This window comes from Molossus molossus, unplaced genomic scaffold (genome assembly GCF_014108415.1).
Source record: "Molossus molossus isolate mMolMol1 unplaced genomic scaffold, mMolMol1.p scaffold_m16_p_7, whole genome shotgun sequence".
Classification (NCBI taxonomy): Eukaryota; Metazoa; Chordata; class Mammalia; order Chiroptera; family Molossidae; genus Molossus; species Molossus molossus.
Window position 1 is genome coordinate 56,251,511 of NW_023425401.1, and position 27,455 is coordinate 56,278,965.

General features: G+C 37.2%; 1 protein-coding gene across 4 annotated transcripts in view; it reads right to left on the reverse strand.

Annotated features, from left to right (window-relative positions):
- The window catches only part of ORC5 (origin recognition complex subunit 5), a 119,485-nt gene that overhangs the window by 12,118 nt on the left and 79,912 nt on the right, over positions 1-27,455 (reverse strand). Inside the window, exon 13 of one of the 4 annotated variants that reach the window (XM_036247345.1) lies at positions 20,700-20,786. The exons of 1 other annotated variant lie outside the window; for it this stretch is intronic. In XM_036247345.1, coding sequence (XP_036103238.1) covers positions 20,700-20,786 — 87 coding nt within the window. Of the gene's footprint in view, positions 1-841; positions 920-20,699; positions 20,787-27,031; positions 27,082-27,455 lie in introns of those variants that run through there. 2 more of the 4 variants (XM_036247347.1, XM_036247348.1) reach the window with 2 other exon arrangements.

Below are 27,455 nucleotides of genomic sequence, written 5' to 3' on the forward strand. Positions count from 1 at the left end.
CGGGTGAGGATAAAAAAAAAAATTTCAAGAATATTTTCAAATATCTTACAATTTTATTACTTTTACCACATCAGTAACAACAAATTTCCAAAGGCAATAAGTTGAACCAGACAGTCCCTTGAAGTCACTCAGTTCCACCAGGATTCCATGAATAAATCAATCATGTAAATTGTGCAAAGAATACAGTATCACTTCAAGATGTAGCAGTCAAAAAGCAATTCTAAAATATTAAGATAATTGCTCAATTTGGGGGAAAGGGATCTGATTTAGGAAAAGCTAATACCAATTTCAGAGATTTTTTTATTTCTTGACCTTACCTATGAACACAAAAACAACATACAAATACAAAGTTTAGGAGAACATTATACAAAGCACTGTACAAATGCACCAACACAACGTAAAGTACTTTGCCAGTTTATTAAAATATTATGAGTAAAACTAAAAAAAAAAAAAATCAAGTACAAAGGTTAACTTATGGGGGGGCCAACACTTTGAATCTGAAACATATTCATTTATACCTAAATAAAAATTATTTAGGTAATATATACAACTTTGGGAAAATTATTTCTATACATGCATAAGTACAAAACTATCCACCTCCTTCTCCATTACATCCATGAAACTCTTGAGGACTTGCTCTAGGTACTGTGCATTCAAAGATGAATAGAATCACAGAAAATAACTGATTTATTTCCTTGCCTAAATTTAAATGCTCACGACAATATGATGAAGTCATATATCCACACTGGCATTAATACCTAAAGAGCTAGAGATGGTCAGTGGGCACATGACAGAAGTCTTAGTGAGTGAAGGTATTCAGGACCAGATTCACAGTGGTTCTCGGCTGTGTGCATATTCACGTGTATGCATAATGTGGAGGTGGGACCAGAGTCTTTCCCATCTGCTGCAGCAGCCATTCCTGTTGTTAGGGTCCCAAATGCAAAAAATGATTTCGAGTAAGCCTCTAGTTCCAGCAAAGAATAAACTGAAATATTTTACAGCAAATAAAATTAATGTCTTAGGTTGACTTAATCTTTGTTGGGAAAAAGCTCTCTAAATAATGGTAAAATATACTTAAATATGCTGAAACCTTTTTTAGCATTAAGTTGCAGAAGGCTTCTCGTGCAGTTGAGCTTTGAATTACTCTGGAACATATTTCATAAACAGATACTAACAAAGAACCTAAACAGAAGGGTTAGAAAGAAGAAAAAAATACAGGACTTTTTCTCCAGACAATATGACATAGATTCATATTTATTGTTCTTCCCTGCTAAGGACAACTAAAAGTCCTGAAACTAACATAAGAAACAACCAAAGGAGAACTCTGCAAGGTAGAAAGAAGAAAGCAGACTGCCTAGGGACCCAAGACTGGAGGAATATAGAGGAAAGAAATCTTATGACTCCCCACCCAATAGCACAAGGTGACCCGGGCTCTATGTCTTCCAATCTCCAATTCAGAAAAGAAAGCTGTCCAGGTAGGTTTATTCTTCCCCTGGACTTAACATTAATCCTGCCAAAAATAAATGGAAATTGTGAATTCTATTTCTCAAAAAAACTATCCTTCATGATGAAATAGAAGAAAAAATCTCAAATGAGAAAAACTAAAGAACTACCTAAAGGAGGTTCTTCAAACAAAAACAAAATAATAAAAGAACCTCAAGCATTAAGAAGGAAGACATACTGGGTGGGAAGAGTAGAAATATGAATAAATTAAATTGATTATCTCCTCATGATTTTTCTAAATCATAGTTGATTAAAAATTATACCATCTCTTGATACTCAAAGACAAGGATATTTAAAAAGTGGAAAAGTAAAGGGATCTAAATGGAAGTAAGGTTACCATACTTGACTGGAAGTGGTAAAAATTGATACCACTTATAAAAATAAATATGCAATTGCCATATTACTCAGCAATTGCACCCTTGGGTACTTATCCCAAAAATTTTTCACACAAAAATCTATACATGAATGCTCACAGTAGCTTTATTTGTAAAAACCAAAAAAAAAAAAAAAAAAAAAGGAAAGAACCCAGATGTCCTTCAATTGGCAAATGGTTAAACAAACTGTGGCACATTCGTAACATAGAATACTTACTTGGCAATAAAAAAGAAGCAACTATTAATATACAAAATTTGGATGAATCTCAAAGGACTTAATTATATGGAGAAAAAGCCAACCTCAAAATGTGTAAAAGAGGAAAATATGAATAAGATCAATGGATTGCATCAATGCTAATTTCCTGGCTGTGATACTGTATTACAGTTTTGCAAGATGTTACCATTGAAGAAAACTGAGTAAAAGGCACACAAGAAGAGAGAGCCCATATCCACCTTCCTTTCCATTATAATTACATGTGAATTTACAATTACCTCCAAAAATGTTTAATTAAAAAATAATTACACAAGAAAAAAACTGTCAATATATATGGTGATGAATGTTAGACTTATTGTAATAATCATTTCACAATATAAAAACTATGGAATCATTATGTTATACACTAAAAACAATGTTATATGTCAATTACAACTCAATAAAAACAAAAACAAACTAATAAAATGCAAAGGGCTTAGAGAAAAACCTTATAAAGTGCCAGAATAAATTTTGTCTCAAAATGTTTAAGTACTTGTGAAGTTATAAAAATCTACTTGTAGAAATAAAAACATTTTTTTATCCTTATTTTAAAAAAATTTGGAGAAACTACTTGATAAAACTGCTTAAAGCAGGAAAACTAGAGAACACTATTTCATATTAATATGCTACTGGGGTGAGGTGGTATGGGTTTTTAAGTTTATAGATTTTGCCCAGCTAGAGTGGGTCAGTGGACTAACCATCGCCCCATGGACTGAGAAGTCTCAGTTCGATTCCTAGTCAGGGCATATGCCCGGCTGCAGGCTCAATTCCCAGTGTGGGACGTGCAGGAGGCAGCCCATAGATGTTTCTATCTCTCTTTCCCTTCCTCTCTCTCTAAAAACAAAAACAAAAAAATCAATAAAAACATATTTAAAAGTTTATAGATTTTAAAGATTTTCTTATTGAAAAGTCAGATGACTACTTATGACTTGTGATTCAGCTGTAAGAGGGATTTGGAGCTGCTGGTTTCATGTTGTAAACTCAAAAGGTTGCTACAAACGTGGCTTCTACAGCTTACTACCTCTATAAAACAGGATTATAGCAAAATTATTATGTAAATCTAAACCTGAGTACTCTACATTTTGTTTTTGTTTGTGGGCTATAAAAACCCAACTGCATTCAAATGTATTAAAACCTAAAATGTTCCAATGTAAAGACTATTACAAAATAAAATTCAAAGCTAGCCTATGAGGACTGAAAATCAATGCCTCATTCTACAGATGAGAAATCACACATCATAAAATGATGAATGACATCAGTCCCTAGTCATTCACCCCAAACAAATAGGTTGAGGCACTTAAACAGATACTTCAAAATTATTTAAACTAAAAGTCCCAAAGAAAAAGAATATAGCACATTTACCATGCTAGGTCTACAAGAAAACATTTTGAAATTGTAAAAACAAATTTTAAATTAAGCATTTAATCGTAAGATTGTTTAGCATATCAAAAAATGTTTAGCCAGCCCTGGCTGGTTTGGCTCAGCGGTCTTTGGTCCAGAGAGACCCGGGTTTGGTTCTTGCTAAGGGCGCGTACCTCGGTTCAGTTTGTCCCCGGCCCTGGTTGGGTCATGTGGGTGGTGGTCACTCAATGTATCCCTTTCACATTGATGTTTTTCTCTCTCTCTCTTCCTCTCCCTCCCTCCCACTCTATCTGAATAAAAAAATGGAAAAATGTCCTTGGGTGAGGATAAAAAAAAAAAAGTTTAGCCAAAACAATGCCTTATTTTGGACAGAGATGAATATTAAAGGTGGTCTGCCAAGACTATTACCTATTGAAATAAACACCCAGTCAGTACTCCTCCCCATCCCGAATCTTTTCTTCTACTGCCCTTCAAAATTCAGGAGAATGACATATATGTAATCTAGTATTCACTCCTTCACTTGGGATCAAGCAGAGGATATAGACAAAATTTGAGAAAGAGTAAAAAAGAGTTAATATCAGTGACCATGGGTAATTAGTGGTTTTGAGATTAGAATTTATTGAGTCTGGGCTCTATAAAACGGATGTAGACATTGATAGATCTCTACCTATAGATTATAGATATAGACATGGCTAGGCATATTACAGGTGACCCTAGAACATGGGTCAGGTCCACTTAAATCTGAATTATTTTCAGTAAATATGTACGATACTATAAATGCATTTTCTCTTCCTTATGATTTTTCTTAACATTTGTTTTCTCTAGCTTACTTTATTGTAAGAATACAGTATATAATACAGGTAACATGCAAAATACATGTTAATCAACTGTTTAGTATCACTAAGGGTTCCAGTGAACAGCAAGCTAAGTTTTAGGGAGTCAAGTTACATGGGCTTTGACTAGGGGATTGGGTGGGGTGTGGGACTGAAGATTTACATCCCTAACCCCTGCATTGTTCAAGGGTCAACTGTAATATCTTCAATCCTCATAACAATCCCACCATGAATTCAGTAATATAAATAAACCTCTTTTTTTCTGATGAGGAAACAACTTCAGAGAAGTTAGTAAATGTTCATGATCACTGAGCTAACAGCAGCTCTGGATGTGAATACCATCTGAACCCAAAGTCCATATTCCTCATAGTACCCCCAACGGAGCTGCAGAAGAACCAGGGAAGAGGTAACTTTGCTGGGACAGAGTAAGAGAGCTTGATGAGGGAAGTGAGTAATATGAAAACTCTGGAAGCAAGCAAGCCACACTGAAGGGGGGGGGTGGGTACCATGAATATGCTGGAGGTTAGAAATCCAACAGCACAGACAATAAAGATAGAAAAAAAAAATTTAAACAAAATTGTACCAAAAAGGATAAAGAAATTATCTCAATATAGGCAAATGTCCTGCCCAGGGATAACCCTGTGAACAAAATTATCAGATGTCATGGTTTTCATGTCACCAAAGTAAAATATTAATGTGGAATTTATTAATCTGAAGATTTGTTAACTTTTCATAAATAAGATTGTTTATATTAGACATAAAATTATTGTTTTAAAAGTTTAACTTTTAAGAGATAAATAATTCAAGGTATGGGGGGAAAGTGTGATTTCTCAAAATCTGAAATTATTAAACACTGAAAATGGTCTCCCAATGTAAAACTTCTTACACATTGGTGGATTAAACATCATTTACAAACATTCATGAGTATAAATCACACAAAATATATTAATAGCTAAATAAGTTAGGTTACGATAAACATTAACATTTTAAAAAGTAAAGGCAATAGAGGAATCATAACTGAACGTAATAACGGTTGTATATGACAAATCTACAGTCAACATCATACTCAATGGACAAAAACTAAAAACATTTCCCTTAAGAACAGGAACAAGACAGAGATACTAACTTATGTCACACTTATTCAACACAGTACTAGAAGTCTTCGCCACAGCAATCAGACAAGAAAAACAACAAAAAAAGGTATCGAAATTGAAAAGGGATAAGTAAAACTGTCATTATTCACATATTACATAATATTGTATATAGAACTTCAACATAAAACTGTTAGATTTACTAAATGAATTTGGCAAAGTAGCAGGATACAAAATTAGCATCCAGAAATTGATGGCATTTTTATACACCAAAAATAAACTCTCAGAAAGAGAAACTTAAAAAATCCCATTTACTACTGCAACAAAAAAAATAAGATACCTAGGAATAAACTTAACTATGGAGGTAAAAGACTCGTACTAGAAAACTATAGAACATTAAAAAAAGAGAGGAAGATTTAAACAAGTGGAAGAATATATACCGTGTTCACGGATTGAAAGAATTAATATCATGAAAAAGGTCCATACTACCCAAAGCAATCTACAGATTCAGCACAATCCCTATTAAAATACAAACAGATTTTTCACAGATCTAGAACAAATATTCCAAAAATGTATATAGAACTAAAAAAGACCCCAAATAGCTGCAGTAATCTTAAGAAAGAAGAACGAGGTTGGAGGGATCACAATACCGGATATCAAACTATATTACAAAGCTTCTGTAATCAAAACAGCCTGGCACAGGCACAAGAACAGGCATATAAACCAATGAAACAGGACAGACAACCTAGAAATAGACCCACACCAATGTGGTCAATTAACATATGACAAAGAGCAAACATTGGAGTAAAGATCGTCTCTTTAAAAAATGGTGTTGGACCCCAAAGCTGCAGAATATACATTCTTCTCAAGTGCACATGAGACATTCTCAAGATCGATCACATGTTAGGACACAAACTAAGTCTCTACAAATTCAAGAAGACTGAAATTATATCAAGCATCTTCTCAGATCGCAATGGCATGAAACTAGAAATTAATTACAACAAAAACATCCAAACAGTTGGAGGCTAAATAGCATGTTATTAAACAAGAAATGGGTTATCAAGAAGAAATTAAAAAATTCCTGGAAACCAATGAAAACTAATACACAACAACACAAAATCTATGGGATGCAGCAAAAGCAGTCCTGAGAGGAAAGTTCATAGCACTACGGGCCTACCTCAAAAAACAAGAAAAATTCCTAATTCACTTTCTACCCCTACAACTTAAAGAACTAGAAAGTAAACAAAAAGAAAAACTCAGAGCAAGTAGAAGGAAAGAAATAGTAAAGGTCAGGGAGCAGAAATAAAGGACATAGAAACTACAAAAACAAATCAAAAGATCAATAAAACAAAGAGCTGGTTCTTCAAAAAGATAAATAAGATTGATGGACCCTTAGCTAGACTCACCAAAAAACAAAAAGAAAGAACCCAAATACACAAAACCAGAAACGAAAAAGGAGAACAACTGACACCACAGAAATACAAAGGATCATCAAAACATACTATGAACAATTATACGCTAACAAATTGGACAATCTAGGCAAAATGGAAAAATTTCTAGAAATACACAGTCTCCCAAAACTGAATGGGGAAGAGATAGAAGACTTGAACAAACCAATAACTACTAAGGAAATTAAAGATGTAATCAGGAAACTCCCAGCAAACAAAGCCCAGCCCCAGATGGCTTCACAGGGAAGTTTTACCAAACATTCAAAGAAGAACTAACACCCATTCTCCTCAAACTATTCCAAAAAATCCAAGAAGACGAAAGTCTTCCAAACTCATTTTATGAGGTGAGCATAATCCTAATTCCACAATCAGATAAAGACACTACAAAGAAAGAAAAGTACAGGCCAATATCCCTGAACAAAATATTAGCAAATTGGATGCAGCGATATATAAAAAAAACTTATTCATCATGACCAAGGGGATTCATCCCAGAAATGCAAAGATGGTGTAAGATTCGCAAATCAATAAATGTGATACACCATATAAATAAAGATAAAAAACATACAATCATATCAATAGATGCTGAAAAAGCATTCAACAAAATCCAGCACCCATTTCTGATAAAAATGCTCAGCAATGTGGAAATAGAGAGATCATATCTTGACATAATAAAGGCCATATATGAAAAACCTACAGCCAACATCATACTCAATGGGCAAAAATTAAAAGCATTTCTCTTAAGAACAGGAATAAAACAGGGATGCCCACTTTTGCCGCTCTTATTTAACGTAGCACTGGAAGTCTTAGCAATCAGACAGGGAGAAAAAATAAAAGGGATCCAAATTGGAAAGTAGAAAGTGAAATCATCATTAGTTGCAGATGACATGATACTGTACAAAGAAAACCCTAAAGACACTATCAGAAATCTACTAGATTTAATAAATGAATTTGGCAAAATAGCAGGATACAAGATTAACATCAAGAAATTAACAGCATTCTTATACACTAACAAGGAACTCACAGAAAGAGAGAAAAAAAAATCCCATTTACCATTGCAGCAAAAAAATTAAGATGCTTAGGAATAAATTTAACCAAAGAAGTAAAAGACCTCTTTGCAGAAAACTACAGGTCATTGAAAGAAGAAACAGAGGAAGATAAAAAAAAAAAAAAAAGGAAGCATATACCTTATTCATGGATTGGAAGAACTAACATCATTAAAATGTCCATACTACCCAAAGCAATCTATAGATTTAACGCAATCTCCATCAAAATACCAATGAGATATTTCACAGAACTAATACTTCAAAAGTTTATATGGAACCAAAAAAGATGCCAAATAGCCACAGCAATCTTGAAAAAGAGAAACCAAGTTGGAGGGATCATATTACCAGAGTTCAGGTTATACTACAAAGCCACTGTAATCAAACAGCCTGGTATTGGCACAAGAACAGGCATATAGACCAGTGGAACAGAACAGAGAACCCAGAAGTGGACCCAAGGCAATATGCTCAATTAATATTTGACAAAGGGGGTAAGGGCATACAGTGGAGTGAAGACAGCCTCTTTAATAAATGGTGTTGGGAAAATTGGACAGCTACATGCAGAAAAATGAAACTAGACCATCAACTTACACCATACACAAGAATAAACTCAAAAATGGATCAAAGACTTAAATGTGACTCGTAAATCCATAAAAATTCTAGAAGAAAATGTAGGCAACAAAATTTCAGACATCATATGCAGCATAATTTTCACTGCCTAAAGAAAGAGAAACAGAGAAAAAAATGAACACATGGGACTACATCAAACTCAAAAACTTCTGCACAGCAAAGGAAACAACCATCAAAATGGAAAGAGAACCCACTATCTGGGAGAGCATAATTGCCAATGATACATCAGATGAGGGGTTAATTTCCAAAATATATAGAGTACTCATACAACTCAACAAAAGGAAGACAAATAACCCAATTAAAAAATGGGCAGAGAACCTAAAGGGATACCTCTCCAAGCAGGACACACAAATGGCCAGAAGACATATGAAAAAATGCTCAACATCCCTAATCATCAGAGAGATGCAATTAAAACAACAATGAGGTATCACCTCACACCTGCCAGAATGGCTGCTATCAACATATCATTACATAAAATGTGCTGGCGAGTGTGGGGAGAAAAGGGGACGCTGGTACGCTGCTAGTGGGAATGCAGTCTGGTGCAATCACTATGGATACTATATGGGGTTACCTCAAAAAGCTAAAAATTGAACTGCCATTTGACCCAGTGATCCCACTTCTAGGAATATACCCTAAAAAGCCTGAAACACCAATCAGAAAGAATATATGTACCCCCATGTTCATAGCAGCACTATTTACAATCACTAAGATCTGAAACAGCCCTTGTCCATCAGTAGTTGAGTAGATAAAAAAAGCCATGGTACATATACACAATGGAGTACTATGCAACTGAAGAAAGAAAGATCTCTTTTCCTTTGAGATAACATGGAGGGACCTGGAAAGTATTATCCTAAGTGAAACAAGTCAATCAGAGAAAAGACAAATATCACATGATCTCACTTATTTGTGGAATATAATGAACAAAGCAAGATGATGAACAAAACAGACGCAGAGACATAGAAGTAGGGTACATACAGACTGACAAACCTCAGAAAAGGGGGTCGGGGTGAGGAGGGAAGAGTTACACCACAGAACTATATGCATGTATGCATAACCATGGACATAGATAACAATGCTGGGGATGTGGCAGGGGAAGAGGGGAACTGGGAGGAGGGTGTCAAGGGGAGGGGAGGAGAAACATCTGTAACAAAAATAAATTAATTTAAAAAAATCATGTTGGAAAAATTGAACATATACATGCAAAAAAAATGATACCAAACCACCAACTTACACCATACACAAGAATAAACGCGCCCAACTGGTGTTTAGTGAACTGAGCATCGGCCCGTGGACTGAGAGGTCCCCACTGGATTCCTGGTCAGGGCACCTGCCCAGGTTGTGGGCTCGATCCCCAGTAGGGGGTGTTCGGGAGGTAGCCAATCCAGGTTTCTCTCACACATCAATGTTTCTCTCTCTCTCTCTCTCTCTAAAAAAATCAATAAGAACATATTTTAAAAAAAGAATGAACTAAAAATGGATAAAAGACTTAAATGTAAGTCACAAAATCATAAAAATCGTAGAACACAACACAGGCAGTAAAATGTCAAACATCTCACTTAGCAGTATTTTCACCAATACATGTCTTAGGGCAAGAGAAATAAAGGAAAAAATAAACAAATGGAACTATATCAAACTGAAAAACTTCTGCACAGCAGAAGAAACCATCAATAAAACAGAAATGGAACCCACAGTATGAGAGAACATATTCACCAATGATATGTATAATAAGTGAGTAATTTCCAAAATATATAAAGTACTCATACAACTCAACATCAGGGAGACAAACAATCCAATTAAAAAAATGGGCAAAGGACCTGAATAGACACTTGTCCAAAGAGGAGATAGAAATGGCCAATAGACCTATGAAAAAGTGCTCAAAGTCACTAATTATTAGAGAGATACAAATTAACAACAATGAAGTACCACTTCACACCTGGCAGACTGGCTACCATCAATAAATCAACAAACAATGAGTGCTGGTGAGGATGTGGAGAAAAGGGCAATCTAGCATACTGCTGGTGGGAATGCAGACTGGTGTAGCCACTACAGTAAACAGTAGGGAGTTTCCTCAAAAAATTAAAAATTGAACTGCTGTCTGATCCAGTGATCCCACTTCTAAAAGTATATCCTAAGAATTCGAAATATCCATCAGAAAGAATACATGCACCCATACGTTCATAGCAGCGCTGTTTATAATAGCTAAGATCTGGAAACAGCCTAAGTGTCCATCAGTAGATGAGTGGATAAAAAAGCTGTGGAAGCCTGGCAGGCATGGCTCAGTGGTTGAGCATCGATCTACCCATGCACCAAGAGGTCGCCAGTTTGATTCCAAGTCAGGGCACATGCCCAGGTTGTGGGCGAAATCCCCAGTGGGGGGCATGCTGGAGGTGGCCAATCAATGTTCTCTCTCATCAATGATTCTGACTCTCTCCATCTCCCTTCCTCTCTCTCTCTCTGGAAAAATCAATAAAGAAAAACAAAATTAATAAAGAAAAAAATAAATAAATAATTTTTTTGTCTTAAAAAAATAGCCGTGGTACATTTACACAACGAAATACTACGCAGTTATAAAAAAAAGAAGGATCTCTTACCCTTTGAGACTGTATGGAGAGACCTGGAGAGTATAATGCTAATTGAAATAAACCGGTCAGTCCTGGCCAGTTTGGCTCAGCGGTTGGAGCACTGGCCTGTAGACCAGAGAGTCCCAGGTTCGGTTCCCGCTAGGGGCACGTACCAAAAAAAAAAACCAAAACCTGAAATAAACCAGTCAGAGAAAGCAAAGTATCACATGATCACACTTATATGTGAAATAATGAACAAAATAAACTGACAAACAAAACAGGTCCAGAGGCATGGAAGCATGACACAGACTGACGATCTCAGAAGGAGGGGGAAGGGGGCAGGGGTGGCCAGAGAATAACCAAAAAATTTATAAGCATGTATGCATAATTCATGGATACAGAAAATAGTGTGGTAAAGGCCTGGGGTATGGGAGAAACTAGGTGGAGGGGGGGCAATGAAAAAAAAATGGGGCTTATCTGTAATACTCTTAACGATAAAGATATTTTTAAAAAGCTGTGGTACATTCGAAATACTACATGGCTATAAAAAAAGAAGTAAGTCCTACTCTTTGAGACAGAATGGCTGGACCTGAATATTATTATGCTAAGCAAAATAAGGCAAACAGAGAAATACAAATATCAACTGACCACACTTATATGTGGAATCTAATGAACAAAATAAAATGATGAACAAAATAGGTGCAAAGGCATGGATGCATGAAACAGAATGACAGAGGTGGGTGGAGAGGACGATAAGAGATTAACCAAAGAACATGTATGCATATATGCATAGCCCATGGACACAGACAATAGTGTGAAGGCCTGGGGTGGGGCAGGGGCTGGGTGGAGGGGAGCAAAGGGGAGGAAATGGGGACCATCTGTAGTACTGTCAACAATACATTTTTTTTTTTTATCCTCACCCGAGGACATTTTTCCATTTATCTTCAGACAGAATGGGAAGAAAGGAGGGAATGGAGAGAGAGAAACATCCATGTGAGAGACATCAATTGGTTCCCTCCTGCACGACCCTGACCAGGGCTGGGGACCAAACTGCCACCAAGGTACGTGCCTTTGACTAGAATTGAACCTGCTACTCTTTGGTCCCTGGGCTGACACTCTAACCACTGAGCAAACTAGCCAGGGCAACAATGCATTTTTTAAAAAGCTTTAGACTACTTAAAAAAAAAAAAAAACTTTCCTGAAACACTGGGATAATTTAAATAATATTATTTAAACCTTTGTGGGGTAATTATTACATGCCCTTGTTGGTTTCTATTACCTATGAACATATAATATTTTGCCAATAATTTTCAGATTTCAGGGGCATGTATACTGTTTTCCACGGTTGCTTTTGTGTCAAGTTCAAATTCAAATGAATAAAAAAAAAAAAAAAATAGCCTAGAGAGGGGATTTTCTTTTTCAAACCCAGGATTTAGAATTTGTGCTAGGAAATACCTAATAGTTTTTCTTTTAAAGCTGTACTAAAATTCAGTGACTACAACTCTAAGGTTTAATCATGTTTCCACTGACTTTTCTCCTCAAAATGTAAATTCTGATTTTTAGTTTATGGTTTAAAAATAAACAAAAAACTCCCCCAAATCTGAGGCATCTTGCTGTCAAAGAGAATGGTATTTCCCTAGGTTTCAACATAAGCAGCATAGTGACACTAGTTAAAAGATTTTTATTTTATTTTAGCTTAAAATAATCAATCTAATTCAAAGCCAAAGTATTTCCCCCATTAGCTCCTAGAGCACGACTGATGCATCACAAAGAAAAAATGAAAACCTTCTTATACATAGGATATTTTTAAATTTACATCTCAAATGGGGTTGTGCAATATTTGCTTAGTTAATCCTTGCTCTGTGTACTATTATGTCCTTTGTTGTCATCCATGCAGGGGATGAACTGATTATTTATGTCTTAACAATAGGAGTTCATGTACCACAGTGAGGATTTTTTTTTCTTAATCTGAGAGGCAGCCACTAACAAGCTTCAGCTGGAAGCGCTTGATGTTAAAACAGTGTGAACCTGTTCCCAGGCTAATAAACTATGTTCTTTCTGCCAACAAAAGAAAATCAATTTACAAGTGTAATTAATTTTTAACATGGTCATTATTTTTATACTTTCATAGGTTGGTATATATGTCAGTTGATTTGCGAAATAGCCTATCTTGCTTGTCCTGGAGGAGCTTTACAATCTGAAACATTAAATTATTTAAATAAAATAAAAAAAACTTAGTGTGTGATGTCAGTCAGTATATGAGGTTCACACAACCCAACAAGCCTACATCTGATCTGATTTCAAATGCATGTGGCACATGACAAGCAAGTTCAACTGACATTTTCACATACATGGCAGAGATGATGAGCGCAGCAATGGAAGACAGAGGCAAATACTGTCAAAACTATAACTTAAAATTATCACCTCTGGAAATTCATCTTTGGAATTTCTATTTCCCAAAAAAAGGCAGTAAGTGGATTATTAGTCTTCAAATATGCTCAGACAGACAGAAAGTAAAATGTGTGTTTATACACAGAGGAACTATAGAGCCTCTCCTCTCTGGAACCTGTTAGCACAAAAATGACTGCAAACCTCCAGAACCCAGAAAGACTGTAACCGCATGTTTAGGGAAATAGAAAGTCACTGAGTGAATCCCTTATTCAAGGAACTGTGCCAGAGTCACAAAAAAGAAAAGACAAAAATTTTGCCCTCAAAGACTTTAGGCATTAAGGAGACAAACTACAATGAAATGGTAATGACACAATATGAGAGCTACACTAGTAGTGATAAATGCAATTACCTGATTATAGAGAAAGGAATAACTAAGAGGAAGGGAGGCAAACTGTGAATTCATTGAGAAATGACATTTGAGGGATGAACCACAAAACACAAATGAGCTCAATAGTGGTAGAGAAACAAAACATGTAACAATACAAAAGAAAAATCGGTGTGCTTTTAGGGAAGAAACAGCTTATTGTGAATGGTGTATAGGGTGAATGAACAAAGTGGCAGAAAATGGGGCCAGTATGTGAAGGACCTTACAAGAAATGCTATGGAACATAGACTTGATTTGTAGATAGTGTAATTCATTTAAAAGTATAAGCAGAAAATGAGACTAAATGTTTTTGAAGACTTATACTGATGGCTGTATAGAAAATGAATTCGAAAGTGTCTGCTGACAGGGAAAGCAGTTAGGACACGAGTGCAACAGCCTAAGAAATAATGAAGCTATGAAATTAAGGCAGTAACAGTAGGGGTGGGAAGAAAGAAGTAAGTTCAAGAGACATTTATATTTAGGAGAAAAAACAGATTGGACTTGTTGACCAACTAAGTCAAGTGAAAATAAAAGAGAGGGTTCAGAGATAATTTCTCCATTTGACTAAAAACTAGAAACCATATCTTTGTTTTCCTAGCACCTAATATTGTGCATGCCACAAAGCACGTGCTCAGTAATGAATACGTAATAAATGACTAGTTTTGAAATCTGAAAAAAGAAAAAGGTTTAGGGAATGATTTGGTTTGGGATACATATCAGTGTGGGATGAATATGGCACATTCAGGTATTAATGGTTCAGTTGGCACTTTGGGTCCAGAGCTAGAGGATAAGGGCTAGAAATACAGAATTTAAAAGATATCAGTGTACACACAGAATTTGAAGTCAGGGAAGTAGATAAAGGAGTTTAAGATAAGCCTAGTTCCCTTTCTTATTCCTAAGTATACACGATTACTTCCTATCTTAAAAATTCAGCTCTCTATCACTAACATACCCAAGGTGAGGGAGTAATTAGGTTCCAAAATGACATGGGACTGAGGACTCTAATTTCGCATCTAGGGGAAATGACAAGAACCTTTCTGCTGCACCAGCTAGTGAAATATGTCTACATATAAGCAGGTAAGGCCAATCTCCTACAGAGAATCCCAATTAGTTGTGAACGTACAAGGAATCAAGAAAATTTTCATTGGAAACCATTCCCTTAAGCATCAACATTTGTTTCAATCACCTTTTACAGAAATATTTTAAAATATAGCATACTTTCCATAATGCAGATTTTTCCAAATCATTTATCTCGTAACTCGTTTTATTAAAATTCCTTTTCTAGACATAGAGCTCTAAGGTGCGCATTTGCCTAAGTAATTGTTATATTGACAGTATGTATTTTCCTAAATAGGCATGTGCAAGTACAATACACAAACTTTTTTTGTGCTTTCGGCAAAAAATCTGCCAAATCAAATAAAATGTATTGGTGTTAAATACATTTCCTCAAAAATGTGAAGAAAAGGCATACATTTAGTATATTTATTAGAAGCAATACTAAACTTTAAGAAAGGTAGTTATAAAATATTGCCTACAAAAATAAAATATCAAGGTACTATTTATTGAAAAGTTGAAAGCCTAATTTATGCATTTTTAAAAATTCCATAGGCTGTATTTTACATATCACCCTTAAGCAATGGTTCTACTTTTCTAGAGTTCAGTAGAAGTGCCTATTGCTGGGCTGATAGATTCACAAAGACAAAGTGGTAAAACTGAAGAAATGAACATCAGATGTAGAGAAGAACAGAGAAGAGAAGGTGTAAGCACTGTTCTTTTAAAAATGAAAACAAGAAAGACAACTTTTTACCTCTGGGAAAGACAGTAAAATATAGCCTCATTTTTATTATCTTTGGTAATGATTAATATTAGTATCCTTTACAACTAAAGTGCAGTTAGGAAAAAATCATAGATCTACTTTAGTCTTTTCAAATATAAAGCATCCCCAAACAGTTTTTAAAAATCTCCTGAAAAAGGCACCTACTGCACTGTGATATGATGGCAGAGTAGTAATGCATCCACACCAGGGACAGTAGGAGATTTGAAAATCTAATTTACTGCCCTGGAGGAGACTGAGACTCATGGCTCCTCACTGCTGGAAAAGGGCCTGCCTCTGTCACACAGCACCCTTGCTGACCTGCTTATCAGCGAAGTAGGTATTGAGTAAGGTTTCTTTAACCATCTTTGGAATGGAATGCCTCACAATCTCAGTTGTGGTTAAGAAAAAAACAGTAAGATTGTTAGAAAATGTTAGCATTCAAGCTATTTTCTATGATTTACATAATTTACCTTAGTAACATCAAGTATTTAAGTTGGATATTACAGAAACATTGGAACACTGGCACAAGCCAAATGAAGCACAGAGAAACTGAAAAATAATAAATAGCTATACACATTTTCTAATATGCTAGTATCCAAGGAATTTGTTTTTAGGAAAATTACCCCATTTGTTCAACAACTTTAATATCTATAAAGATAATTCTCATATTCAAATCACTTTATATGAATATGTTATAGCTAGATTTTAGGATGTTACAGTTTGTGTTTAGGAGATTAAAATTCTTATCTAATCAATATATGCATTAATACTATTTCATCAACTATGACTTCTGATGTTATATAAACTAGCATCTGATGAATATTATTTTTGAGTATGACATAAATCAACCATATATTATATAATATACAAACTAATTTTCAAGGCAAAGAGGTTTTATAATTACAAATCAAGTCTATAAAATCAGTTATTTGGTTAAAGTGCCTTTGGTTAAAAATCAATAAAAGTAGTTTGAAATATTTATAGAAAAGGGTGATATAATGAATATAACTTTTGATCATGAGCTAAGTGAAATATAGCCACATACCTTTTTTTTTTTTTTATCCTCACCCGAGGACATTTTTCGATATTTTGTTCAGACAGAGTGAGAGGGAGAGAGAGAGAGAGAAACATCGATGTGAAAGGGACACATCGAGTGGCTGCCACCTGCACGACCCAACCAGGGCCGGGGACAAACTGCAACCGAGGTACGTGCCCTTAGCGGGAACCGAACCCGGGTCTCTCCGGACCGCAGGCCGACGCTCTAACCGCTGAGCCAAACTGGCCAGGGCTAGCCACATACCTTTTTAAAAAAATTTTTTTTTATTAAATTTTTAGAGAGAGAGGAAGGGAAAGAGAGAGAGAAACATCAACGTAAGAGAGAAACAATGATCAGCTGCCTCCTGCATGCTCCCTACTGCAAATTGAGCCCATAACCCGGGCTTGTGCCCTGACAGAGAATCAAACCAGGACCTCTCAGTCCATGAAACGATACTCAATCCATTGAGCCACGCTGGCTGGGCAGCCATGTAACTTTTAAAGAGCCACTTTGCTCAGTGGTTAGAGCACTGGCTGTGGACCAAAGGGCATGGGTTCAATTCCTGGTCAAGCGCAAGTACCTGGGTTGCAGGTTTGATCCCTGGCCCAGATTGGGTTGTATGCAGGAGGCAACCAATTGGTACATCTCTCACATTGATTTTTTTTTTTTTTATCCTCACCCGAGGACATTTTTCCATTTTTTGCACAGATAGAGTGGGAGGGAGAGAGAGAAAGAGAGAGAGAGAGAAACATTGACGTGAAAGGGACACATCGAGTGGCTGCCACCCGCACGACCAACCAGGGCCGGGGACAAACTGCAACCGAGGTACATGCCCTTAGCGGGAACCGAACCCGGGTCTCTCCGGACCGCAGGCCGATGCTCTAACCACTGAGCCAAACCAGCCAGGGCTCACATTGATGTTTCTCTCTCTCTCTCTTCCCCTCATCTCCCTCCCTTCAGCTCTCTCTAAAAAAAAAAGTCAATGGAAAAAATATCCTCAAGTGAGGATTAACCAAAAAAAAAATGTTAAAAAAGCCACTTAGTTTATAACAGGCCATGTACAATATACTACTTATTTGTCCCGAACTTAAGTTTCAAGTCCTAATTAAGATACCAATAAAAGTAACTAATCAGTAACCTTTTGGTGCACGGAATGACACCCACCCTTGTCAGGGCTCTTTCAGCTATATTTTAACATTAACTCAGAGTGCACTGTTTCTTATAATATAGCAACATAATAACAATGTTATTTTAAAACTTCTAAATTATAGAATTACAGTAAATTTTCTTAAAAATAATTTTTCAAAATAACTGATCAGATAAGTTCAATGATTACATGTGATATAAATATATCATTATTTAATATTTAAAAGATAATTCTCCTTTTAAGTCACTTTAGAGGCAAGATGGCTGAAGCATAAGGAAGTTCTATCTGCTTGCTCCTAGAACAAGACCGGACTTGAGGCTAAACTGCAGAACATTCCACTTGAAAAACCACCTGAAAATAGCTGATTGAAAATACTGGGAGCAGGGAGCATGGAGAGGGGACAGAAGGGGACAGAAGATGTGAAGTGGGGGAGCCAACTTGTGCAGAGGAGCAGCACAGCTAAAAAGCTGGAGGGAAGGAGCAGCAGCATAGCTCCTGCCCTGTGGGAGCTGGGAGGCTCAGCCACGAGATCTCCAAATGAGAGCTACAGAGAAAGGAAGGGAAGCCAAGTAGCATCAGAGAGTGGGAATCGGAGGTGATTTGGCCAATGGGGGGGGGCCCTCAGATACCACTATCTCAGGATAAAAGTGAGTGCTTGGTTACAGCACCAGCCTGGTAATTTCGCCCTGACTGTGCTCTGCAGGAGGGGCCACACAGCAGAACTGCAGACCTGAGGAGGGGTCTGAGTGGATCACCCAGCAGTGAATCTGAGGGGCCGATTATTTGCTGAAAGAACTTTGACAGGGGCTAGTCAGAGTGCCAGGGAAAAGAGGTACAATCCCCACCCCCGTGCAAAAAGGAGACCCTTCTCCCACCTGTGGAACAGCTTTGGGATGGAAATAGGCACCCCAGAGGCTGGGCCTGAGTGTGCTGGGGATTCAGACAACTGACCAGGTGTGTGACTCCCCAGAAGGCCCACCCAGTGAAAGCCTGCTGGCTGAAAGATTAGAGAGCCAAGCAGAGTGGTTTTCCCTCCTTTTTTTCTTTTCCTATCCTCCCCTGCTTAGGGTGGGATCAGGAGGTGTCAGCAACTGCCAGCCCCTCCCACAAGCTAAAGGCACCACCCCCAACACATTTGTTTAAACCATCCTGTACAGACATGATAAACTACAGAGTCAGTGTCCTGGGGAAAGGGAAAGCAGCCCAGAAAAAGTACAGTTAAGGGGTGAGCCCTTAAGATGACAGCCTCCGAGCTAGTGAATGCCCCCGCAAGACTACCACCCTGCAGGGCTTCAGCCAGGTAACCCAGGGCCAGGCAGGGACAGTGATTCACACTGGCCTGCACCACATAACTGCCCAAGAGGGCAGGGACTCACATACCAAGGGGACAGATGCAATAACATTGGAGCAAAATCCAGTGAGCTACACAAATAGCAGACGAAGGGTTTTTTGGTTGCTGTGGTGGCTGTTTTCAGGTGTGTTTTAATTTTTATTTTTAATTCAAATTTCTCTATTCCCATTTTTTATTTTTCTTTTCTACATTTCATTTTGTTTAGCATTTCTACTTTATTAAATTATTACTATCAATATTTCATTCATGATTTTATATTTTTTATTCTCTTTTATATGTTTTTATTCTTTCTTTTAGAGAGACAGGAAGGAAGAGAGAGAAACATTGACGTGACATAAACATTGATTGGCTGCCTGCTACATGCGCCCTACTGGGGATTGAGCCTAGAACCCACACATGTGCCCTGACTATGAATCAATCAGTCCATGGGACGATGCTCAATCCACTGAGCCATATCGACTGAATGATACATTTTATTTTTTATACTTACCCTCTTTCTGGTCTTTGCCTTTTTTTTTTTTTTTTTTTATCCTCACCCGAGGACACTTTTCCATCCTTTGTTCAGATAGAGCGGGAGGGAGAGAGAGGAAGAGAGAGAGAGAGAGAGAAAGAGAAACATCGATGTGAAGGGACACATCGAGTGGCTGCCACCCGCACGACCAACCAGGGCCGGGGACAAACTGCAACCGAGGTACATGCCCTTAGCGGGAACCGAACCCAGGTCTCTCTGTACCGCAGGCCGACGCTCTAACTGCTGAGCCAAACCGGCCAGGGCTGGTCTTTGCCTTTTTGATTTCATATTTTTTCCCTTCTCTAATTCTTTTGGTATTACACCTTCTAGTATTTTCTTTGTGTGTGTGTGTGTGTGTGTGTGTGTGTGTGTGTGTGTGTGTGTTTTCTATTTGTCTTTAATCTTTTTGTTGAGGCTATTGCTTTTATCATTGCTGTTGCTGATATTTTTTCCAGTTTCTTTTTGGTTTGGTATTGTTTGGCCATGCCTTTTTTTGCTTTCATATTCTTCTTTTCCCTCCTCTAATTCTTTTGGTCTCATGCCATCTAGTACATGTGTGTGTGCGCAGTGTGTGTGTTTATCTTTTAAACTTCTGGTTGAGGCTGTTCCTTTTATTATTGTTTGTGGTAGTATTTTTGGGTTCTTTTTGGTTTGGTCAGGTTTTACATTGTTTTGTTCTGTCAACACCTATATAATAGATGGTATGAAAGGGTTGGGATTGAGACTCACAGTCAATAACCCTGAGAGCTGAGCCCACCCACAAATGAACAATAGCAACCAAGACACAAATTCAACAGTAGAACCTACATAACCCACACAAAGATCATTAATAGAGCACCCAGCTCAGAAAATTAGGAGACTACTCCATTGGGTCCCACAAGAAGGCCATGCCACCAAGGCTGGAATATTAAAGGCATAGCAGTCTTACCTGATACACACCGACCTGCATATGTATACCAATGTGCCTCACCTGGCTATGAACCACAGACTTGAAAATGGTGACAAAGAAACAACTCTAAAATGAAAGTAAAGAAGGAATCACCAGAAAAGGAAATGAATAATATTGAGGCAAGCAGTTTGTCAGATAAAGAATTCAAAGTAATGATTTTAAGGGTGCTCATACTACTTAGTGAGAATTACAAGCAACTTAATGCAAATTATAAAGAACTCAGAGGGAACTACATCAGAATGAAAAAAAGGTAGAAGCTATAAATAAAAATGAAGTGGAAATGAAGAATGACATATCTGAAATAAAAAATACACAGGAAGGATTCAATAGTAGATTAGAAGAATCTGGAGACAGAATCAGTGAATAAGAAAATAAGGTAGAAAAAAACACCCAATTAGAAAAGCAAATGGAAAAAAAAAATTAAAAAGCAAGACAATTGAAGGGAGCTTTGAAACAATACGAAATGAAACAACATTTGCACTAAAGGGGTACCAGAAGAAGAACTGAAGAAAGGAACAGAGAACCTGTTTGAACAGAGAACCTGTTTGAAGAAATAATGACAGAAAACTTCCCTAACCTGATAAAGGAAAAAGTCATATAAGTCCAGGAAAATGAGTCATAATCAAGATGAACCCCAAAAGACTCACACCTAGACACATCAGAATTAAAATGGCAAATGTTAAAGCCAAAGAATCTTAAAGGCAGCAAGAGAGAGACAGAAATTTATCTATAAGAGAGCTCCCATTAGACTGTTAGCAGATTTCTCAATGAAACACTGAAGACCAGAAGGGAGGGGCGTGAAGTATACAAAGTAATGAAAAGCAAGGGACTGAATCCAAGACTACTTTATCCAGCAAGACTATCATTCAAAATTGAAGGTGAAATAAAGAGCTTCACAGACAAAAGAAAAAGGCTGAAGGAGTTTACTACCACCTATGCAGCACTGTAAGAAATGCTAAAGAGACTACTGTAAGAAAAAGAAAACAGAGACAGAGAGGCACATAGGCAAAAAAGAATAAACATAGTAACAAGTACCTATCAATAATAACTTTAAATGTCAATGGATTAAATGTTCCAATAAAAAGACATAGGGTAGCTGAATGGATAAGAAAACATGACCCATATATATGCTGTCTACAAGAGACCCACTTGAGAACAAGAAACACACAGGATAAAAGGGAAGGGATGAAAAAAAATTTTTCCATGCAAATGGAAACCAAAAGAAAGCTGGTATAGCAATACTCACATCTGATAAAACAGAAACCTAAATGAAGGCCATAAGGGACAAAGAAGGCCACTACATAATACTAAAAGGATTGATCCAAGAAGAGGATATAACCCTGATAAACCTATATGTGCAAAATATAGGACCACCAAAATATATTTTAAAACTTTTGGAGAACTTCAAGAGAGAGATTGACAGTAATACAATCATAACAGTCGGAGATATTAACACCCCACTGACATCACTGGATAGATCTTCCAGACAAATACTAACAAAGAAAGTGCAACCCTAAATGAAACACTAGATCAGACAGATTTATTTGATATTTTTAGGACATTTCACCCCAAAGCTGCAGAATATATATTCTTCTCAAGTACACATGGGACACTCAGAGATAGACGGCATGTTAGGACACAATCTAAGTAAGTCTTTATAAGTTCAGGAAGATTGAAATCATATCAAGCATCTCTTCAGATCACAATGGCATTAAACTGAAAATCAATTACAATAAAAACACTCAAAAACATTCAAACACATGGAGGCTAAATAGCATGTTAATAAGCAATAAATGGGTTACCAACGAAATCGAGGAAGAAATTAAAAACCTCATGGAAACGAATTAGAATAAAAACACAATACAAAATCTATGGGTCACAGTGAAAGCAGTTCCTAGAAGTAGTTCCCTATAGACCTACCTCAAAAAACACCAAAAATTTCTAATAATTTGTCTAACCCTACAGCATAAAGAATTAGAGAGATAACAAAAAGAAAAACTGAGAGTATAAGGAAAGAATGAAGATCCGAGGTAAAGTAAAAGACAAAGAAACCAAAAACAACAGAAAAGATCAATGAGCCCTGGCCGGTTTGGCTCAGCGGTTAGAGCGTCGGCCTACGGTCCAGAGAGACCCGGGTTCGGTTCCTGCTAAGGGCATGTACCTCGGTTGCAGTTTGTCCCCGGCCCTGGTGGGTTGTGCGGATGGCAGCCACTCGATGTGTCCCTTTCACATCGATGTTTCTCTCTCTCTCCCGCTCTATCTGAACAAAAAAATGGAAAAATGTCCTCGGGTGAGGATAAAGAAAAAAAAAAAAAAAAAGAAAAGATCAATGAAACCAAGAGCTGGTTCTTTGAAAAGATAAACAAGATTGATCAACCTTTAGCCAGACTCACCAAGAAACAAAGAGAGAGGACACATTAATAAAATCAGAAACAAAAGAGGTGAAATAACAACTGACACCAGAAAAATACAAAGGATTGTACAAATTATGAACAATTATATGCCAACAAATGTGACAACTTAGGAGAAATGGACAAATTCCTAGAATCATACAATCTTCCAAAACTCAACTGGGAAGAGTCAGGAAACCTGAACAGACCAGTAACAGCTAAGGAAATTGAAGCAGTGATCAATAAACTCCTAATAAAAGACAGCCCTGGTCTGGAAAGCGTCACAGGGGAGTTTTACGAGTCATTCAAAGAACTAACCTCTCCTCAAACTATTCCAAAAAATTTAAGAGAAAGGAAGACTCCCAAGCTCTTTTTATGAGGCCAACATAATCCTAATTCCAAAACCAGATAAAGACACTACAAAAAAACAATTCCAGGCCAGTATCTTTGATGAACATTGATGCCAAAATCCTCAAGTAAATATTAGCAAATCAGATCCTGCAATATATTAAAAATATTATTTACCACAACGAAGTGGGATTTATCCCAGGGATGCATGGCTGGTACAACATTTGCAAATCAATAAATGTGATTTATTAACATATAAACAAAATGAAAGGTAAACATCATATGATCATAGCAATAGATGCTGAAAAAGCACATAACCCATATTTTATAAAAACTCTAAGAAAAAGGGAAATAAAAGGATCATATCCTCAACATAATAAAGACCATATATGACAAACCTACAACCAACATCATATTTAATGGGCAAAAACTAAAAGAATTTCCCTTAAGAACAGGAAATATGGCACTTACTCAACACAGTACTAGATGTCTTAGTCACGGGGATCAGACAAAGAAGAAAAAATAAAAAGTATCCAAATTTTAAAGGAGAAAGTGAAACATCATTATTCATGGATGACAAAGAAAATCCCAAAGACTCTACCAAAATTCTACTAGATTTAATAAATTCAGCAAAGTAGTCAGAAACAAAATTAACATTGAGAAATCAATGGTATTTTTATACACCAATAATGAACACCTAGAAAGATAAACTAAAAAAAAACAACAAAAAACACACACCCCAACTTCCGGTCAAGATGGCGGTGTAGGTAAACATAGTATCACGTCCTCCCACAACCACATCAAAGTTAAACTAAACTACAGAACAACCATCATTCATAACCTCCTGAAATCCAGCAGAATGGAAGTCCTACAACTACAGAATTAAAGAAGCAGATGCATCAAGACTGGTAGGAGGGGCAGAGGAGGATGGGCTGGTCCCACACCCACATGTGGCGGATAAAAATCAGGTGGACACCTCAGCTGGGAATGTCCTCCCTGAGGACTGAGGGGTCCCCGTCCCATACCAGGCACCCTGCTCAGGGTTCCAGTGCCAGGAAAAGAAGCCCCCATAACTTCTGGCTGGAAAAACCAGCGGGAACAGAAGCTCAGGGAGGCTGAGATGGCTGGAGCCCCGGGCAGCCCCTCTTAAAGGGCCCGCGCACAGACTTACTGGGACTTGCTCCCTCTAGACTTGGAGGGAGGCAGCTTGAGGGGCGCCAGAGACATACAGGGGAGAACTGAGCTATCTGGCATTGGAGCAAAGGCTGGAAAGGCAGCCTTCTCCAGGACAGACGTGCTGTTGGAGGCCTTTGTTCCTTTGGTGAGCCCTTCCCTGGGGCAACAGATAACCGCCATATCTGGGACTCCAGCAACCTAGCTCACATTGGTTGCCCCGCCCTGGTGATTACCGGAGGCCCCGCTCCACCCAACTTTCAGGCCTACCCAAGCTGTTGCCAGTTGATTAACCATAGGATTGGCCTGTCTTGGATCCTGCTTCAGGTTTTCCTAAATTCTTTCAAACAAGCAGCATCTGGTCTCAGCGAGCCCCATACCTCTCGTTAAGTAATACACAGAAACAAACACAGGGAGGCGGCCAAAATGAGACAAAGAAACAGGTCCCAAATGAAAGAACAGAACAAAACTCCAGGAAAAGAACTAAGTGAAATGGAGATAAGCAAGCTAACAGATGCTGAGTTCAAAATACTGCTTATAAGGATGCTCAATAAACTTAGTGAGGGCCTCAAGAGCATTAAAAAAGATCAGTCAGAAATGAAGGAGGCACTAACTGAAATAAAGAATAATTTACACAGATTCAATAGGAAAACACTTAAATCCAAGAAGCAAACCATTGATTTGGAATACAAGAAAGCAAAAAACACCCAATCAGAACAGCAAAAAGAAAACAGAATCCAAAAAAATGAGGATAGTCTAAGGAGCCTCTGGGACAACTTCAAGTGTGCCAACATTTGCATCTTGGGGGTGCCAGAAGGAGAAGAGAGAGAACAAGAAGTTGAAAACCTATTTGAAACAATAATGGCAGAAAACTTCCCTAACTTAGTGAAGGTAACAGACATACAAGTACAGGAAGCACAGAGAGTCCCAAACAAGATGAACCCAAAGAGGCCCACACCAAGACACATCATCATCAAAATGCAAAAGGTTCAAGACAAAGAGGGAATCTTAAAAGCAGCAAGAGAAAAGCAGTTAGTCACTTACAAGGGAGTTCCCATAAGACTGTCAGCTGATTTCTCAAAAGAAACTTTGCAGGCCAGAAGAGAGTGGCAAGAAATATTTAGAGTGAAGAAAAGCAAGAACCTACAACCAAGATTACTCTATCCTGCAAAGTTATCATTTAGAATCGATGGCCATATAAGTTTCCCAGACAAGAAAAAGTTAGTGAGTTCATCACCACCAAAACACTATTATATGAAATGTTGAAGGGTCTTTTTGAAGAAAAAGATAAAATATATGAACAAACAAAATGGCAATGAATACATATCTATCGGCAATAAAATCTACAAAAAAAAAATGAACCGGCAGAACAGAAACATATTCATAGATACAGAGAACATTTTGTTGGTTGCCAGATGGGAGGGGGGTTGGGGAAATGGGTGAAAAAGGTGAAGGGATTAAGAAGAACAAATTGGTTGCTAGACTGACAAACCTCAAAGAGAAGGGGGTTGGGGGGTAGGAAGAAATAAACCAAAGAACTTCTATGCATAATCAATGGACACAGACAACAGTGTGGGAAAAGGCGGGAGGGAGGTGTGAGTGGGGAGGAGGGGGTTAATGGGGGAAAAATGAGGAACATCTGTAATACATTCAACAATAAAGATTAAAAAAAGAGAAAAAATCCCATTTATAACAAATATATATAATATATATATACATATATATATATATTAGATACCTAGGAATAAACTTAACCAAGAAGGTAAAAGACCCATTCTCAGAAACCTACAGGACATTAAAAAAAGAAACAGAGGAAGATACAAAAAAGTAGAAGCATATACCATGTGCATGAGTTGTAAGACTCAACATCATCAAAATGTCCATAATAAATGTCCATCTAACATGTCCATACAAGATATGCATATAAATTCAATGTCATCCCCATTAAAATACCTATTTAATCATATTTCACAGATCTAGAACAAATAGTCCAAAAGGTTACATGGAACAAAGAGAGACCCTGAATAGCCACAGCAAACTTGAAAAAGAACAAAGTTAGAGGTATCATAATCTCAATATAAGGTTACACTACAAAGCCACTGTAATCCAAACAGCCTAGTACTGGCACAAGAACAGGCATATAGATCAGTGGAACAGAACAGAGAACCCAGAAATTGACCCAAGACATTATGCTCAATTAATATTTCACAAAGGAGGCAAGAGCATACAATGAAGTAAAGACAATCTCTTCAATAAATGGTGTTGGGAAAACAGGACAGGAACATGCAAAAAAATGAAACTAGACCATCAACTTACATCATACAGAAGAATAAACTCAAAATGGATAAAACAGTTAAACATAAGTTGTAAAATCATAAAAATCTTTGAAGAAAATGTAGGCAGCAAAATCTTAGAAATCACATGCAGCAGGATTTTCACCAATGCATCCTCTAGGACAAGAGAAACAATGAAAAAAATTAATAAAGGGGACTACATCAAACTAAAAGCTTCTGCACAGCAGAAGAAACCATTAACAAAACTAAAAGGGAACCCACTGTATGAGAGACCCTATTTGCCAATGCTACATCAGATAAGGGATTGATTTACAAAATATACAAATAACTCATATAACTCAAGAAGAGGAAGACAAATAAAAAATGAGCAAAGGACCTGAATAGACACTTCTCCAAAGAGGACACACAGATCGCCAACAGACATATAAAAAAATGCTCAACATCACTAATCATCAGAGAGATGCAAATTAAAACCACAATAAGGTATCACCTCACACCTGTTAGAACAGCTACTATCAACAAATCAACAA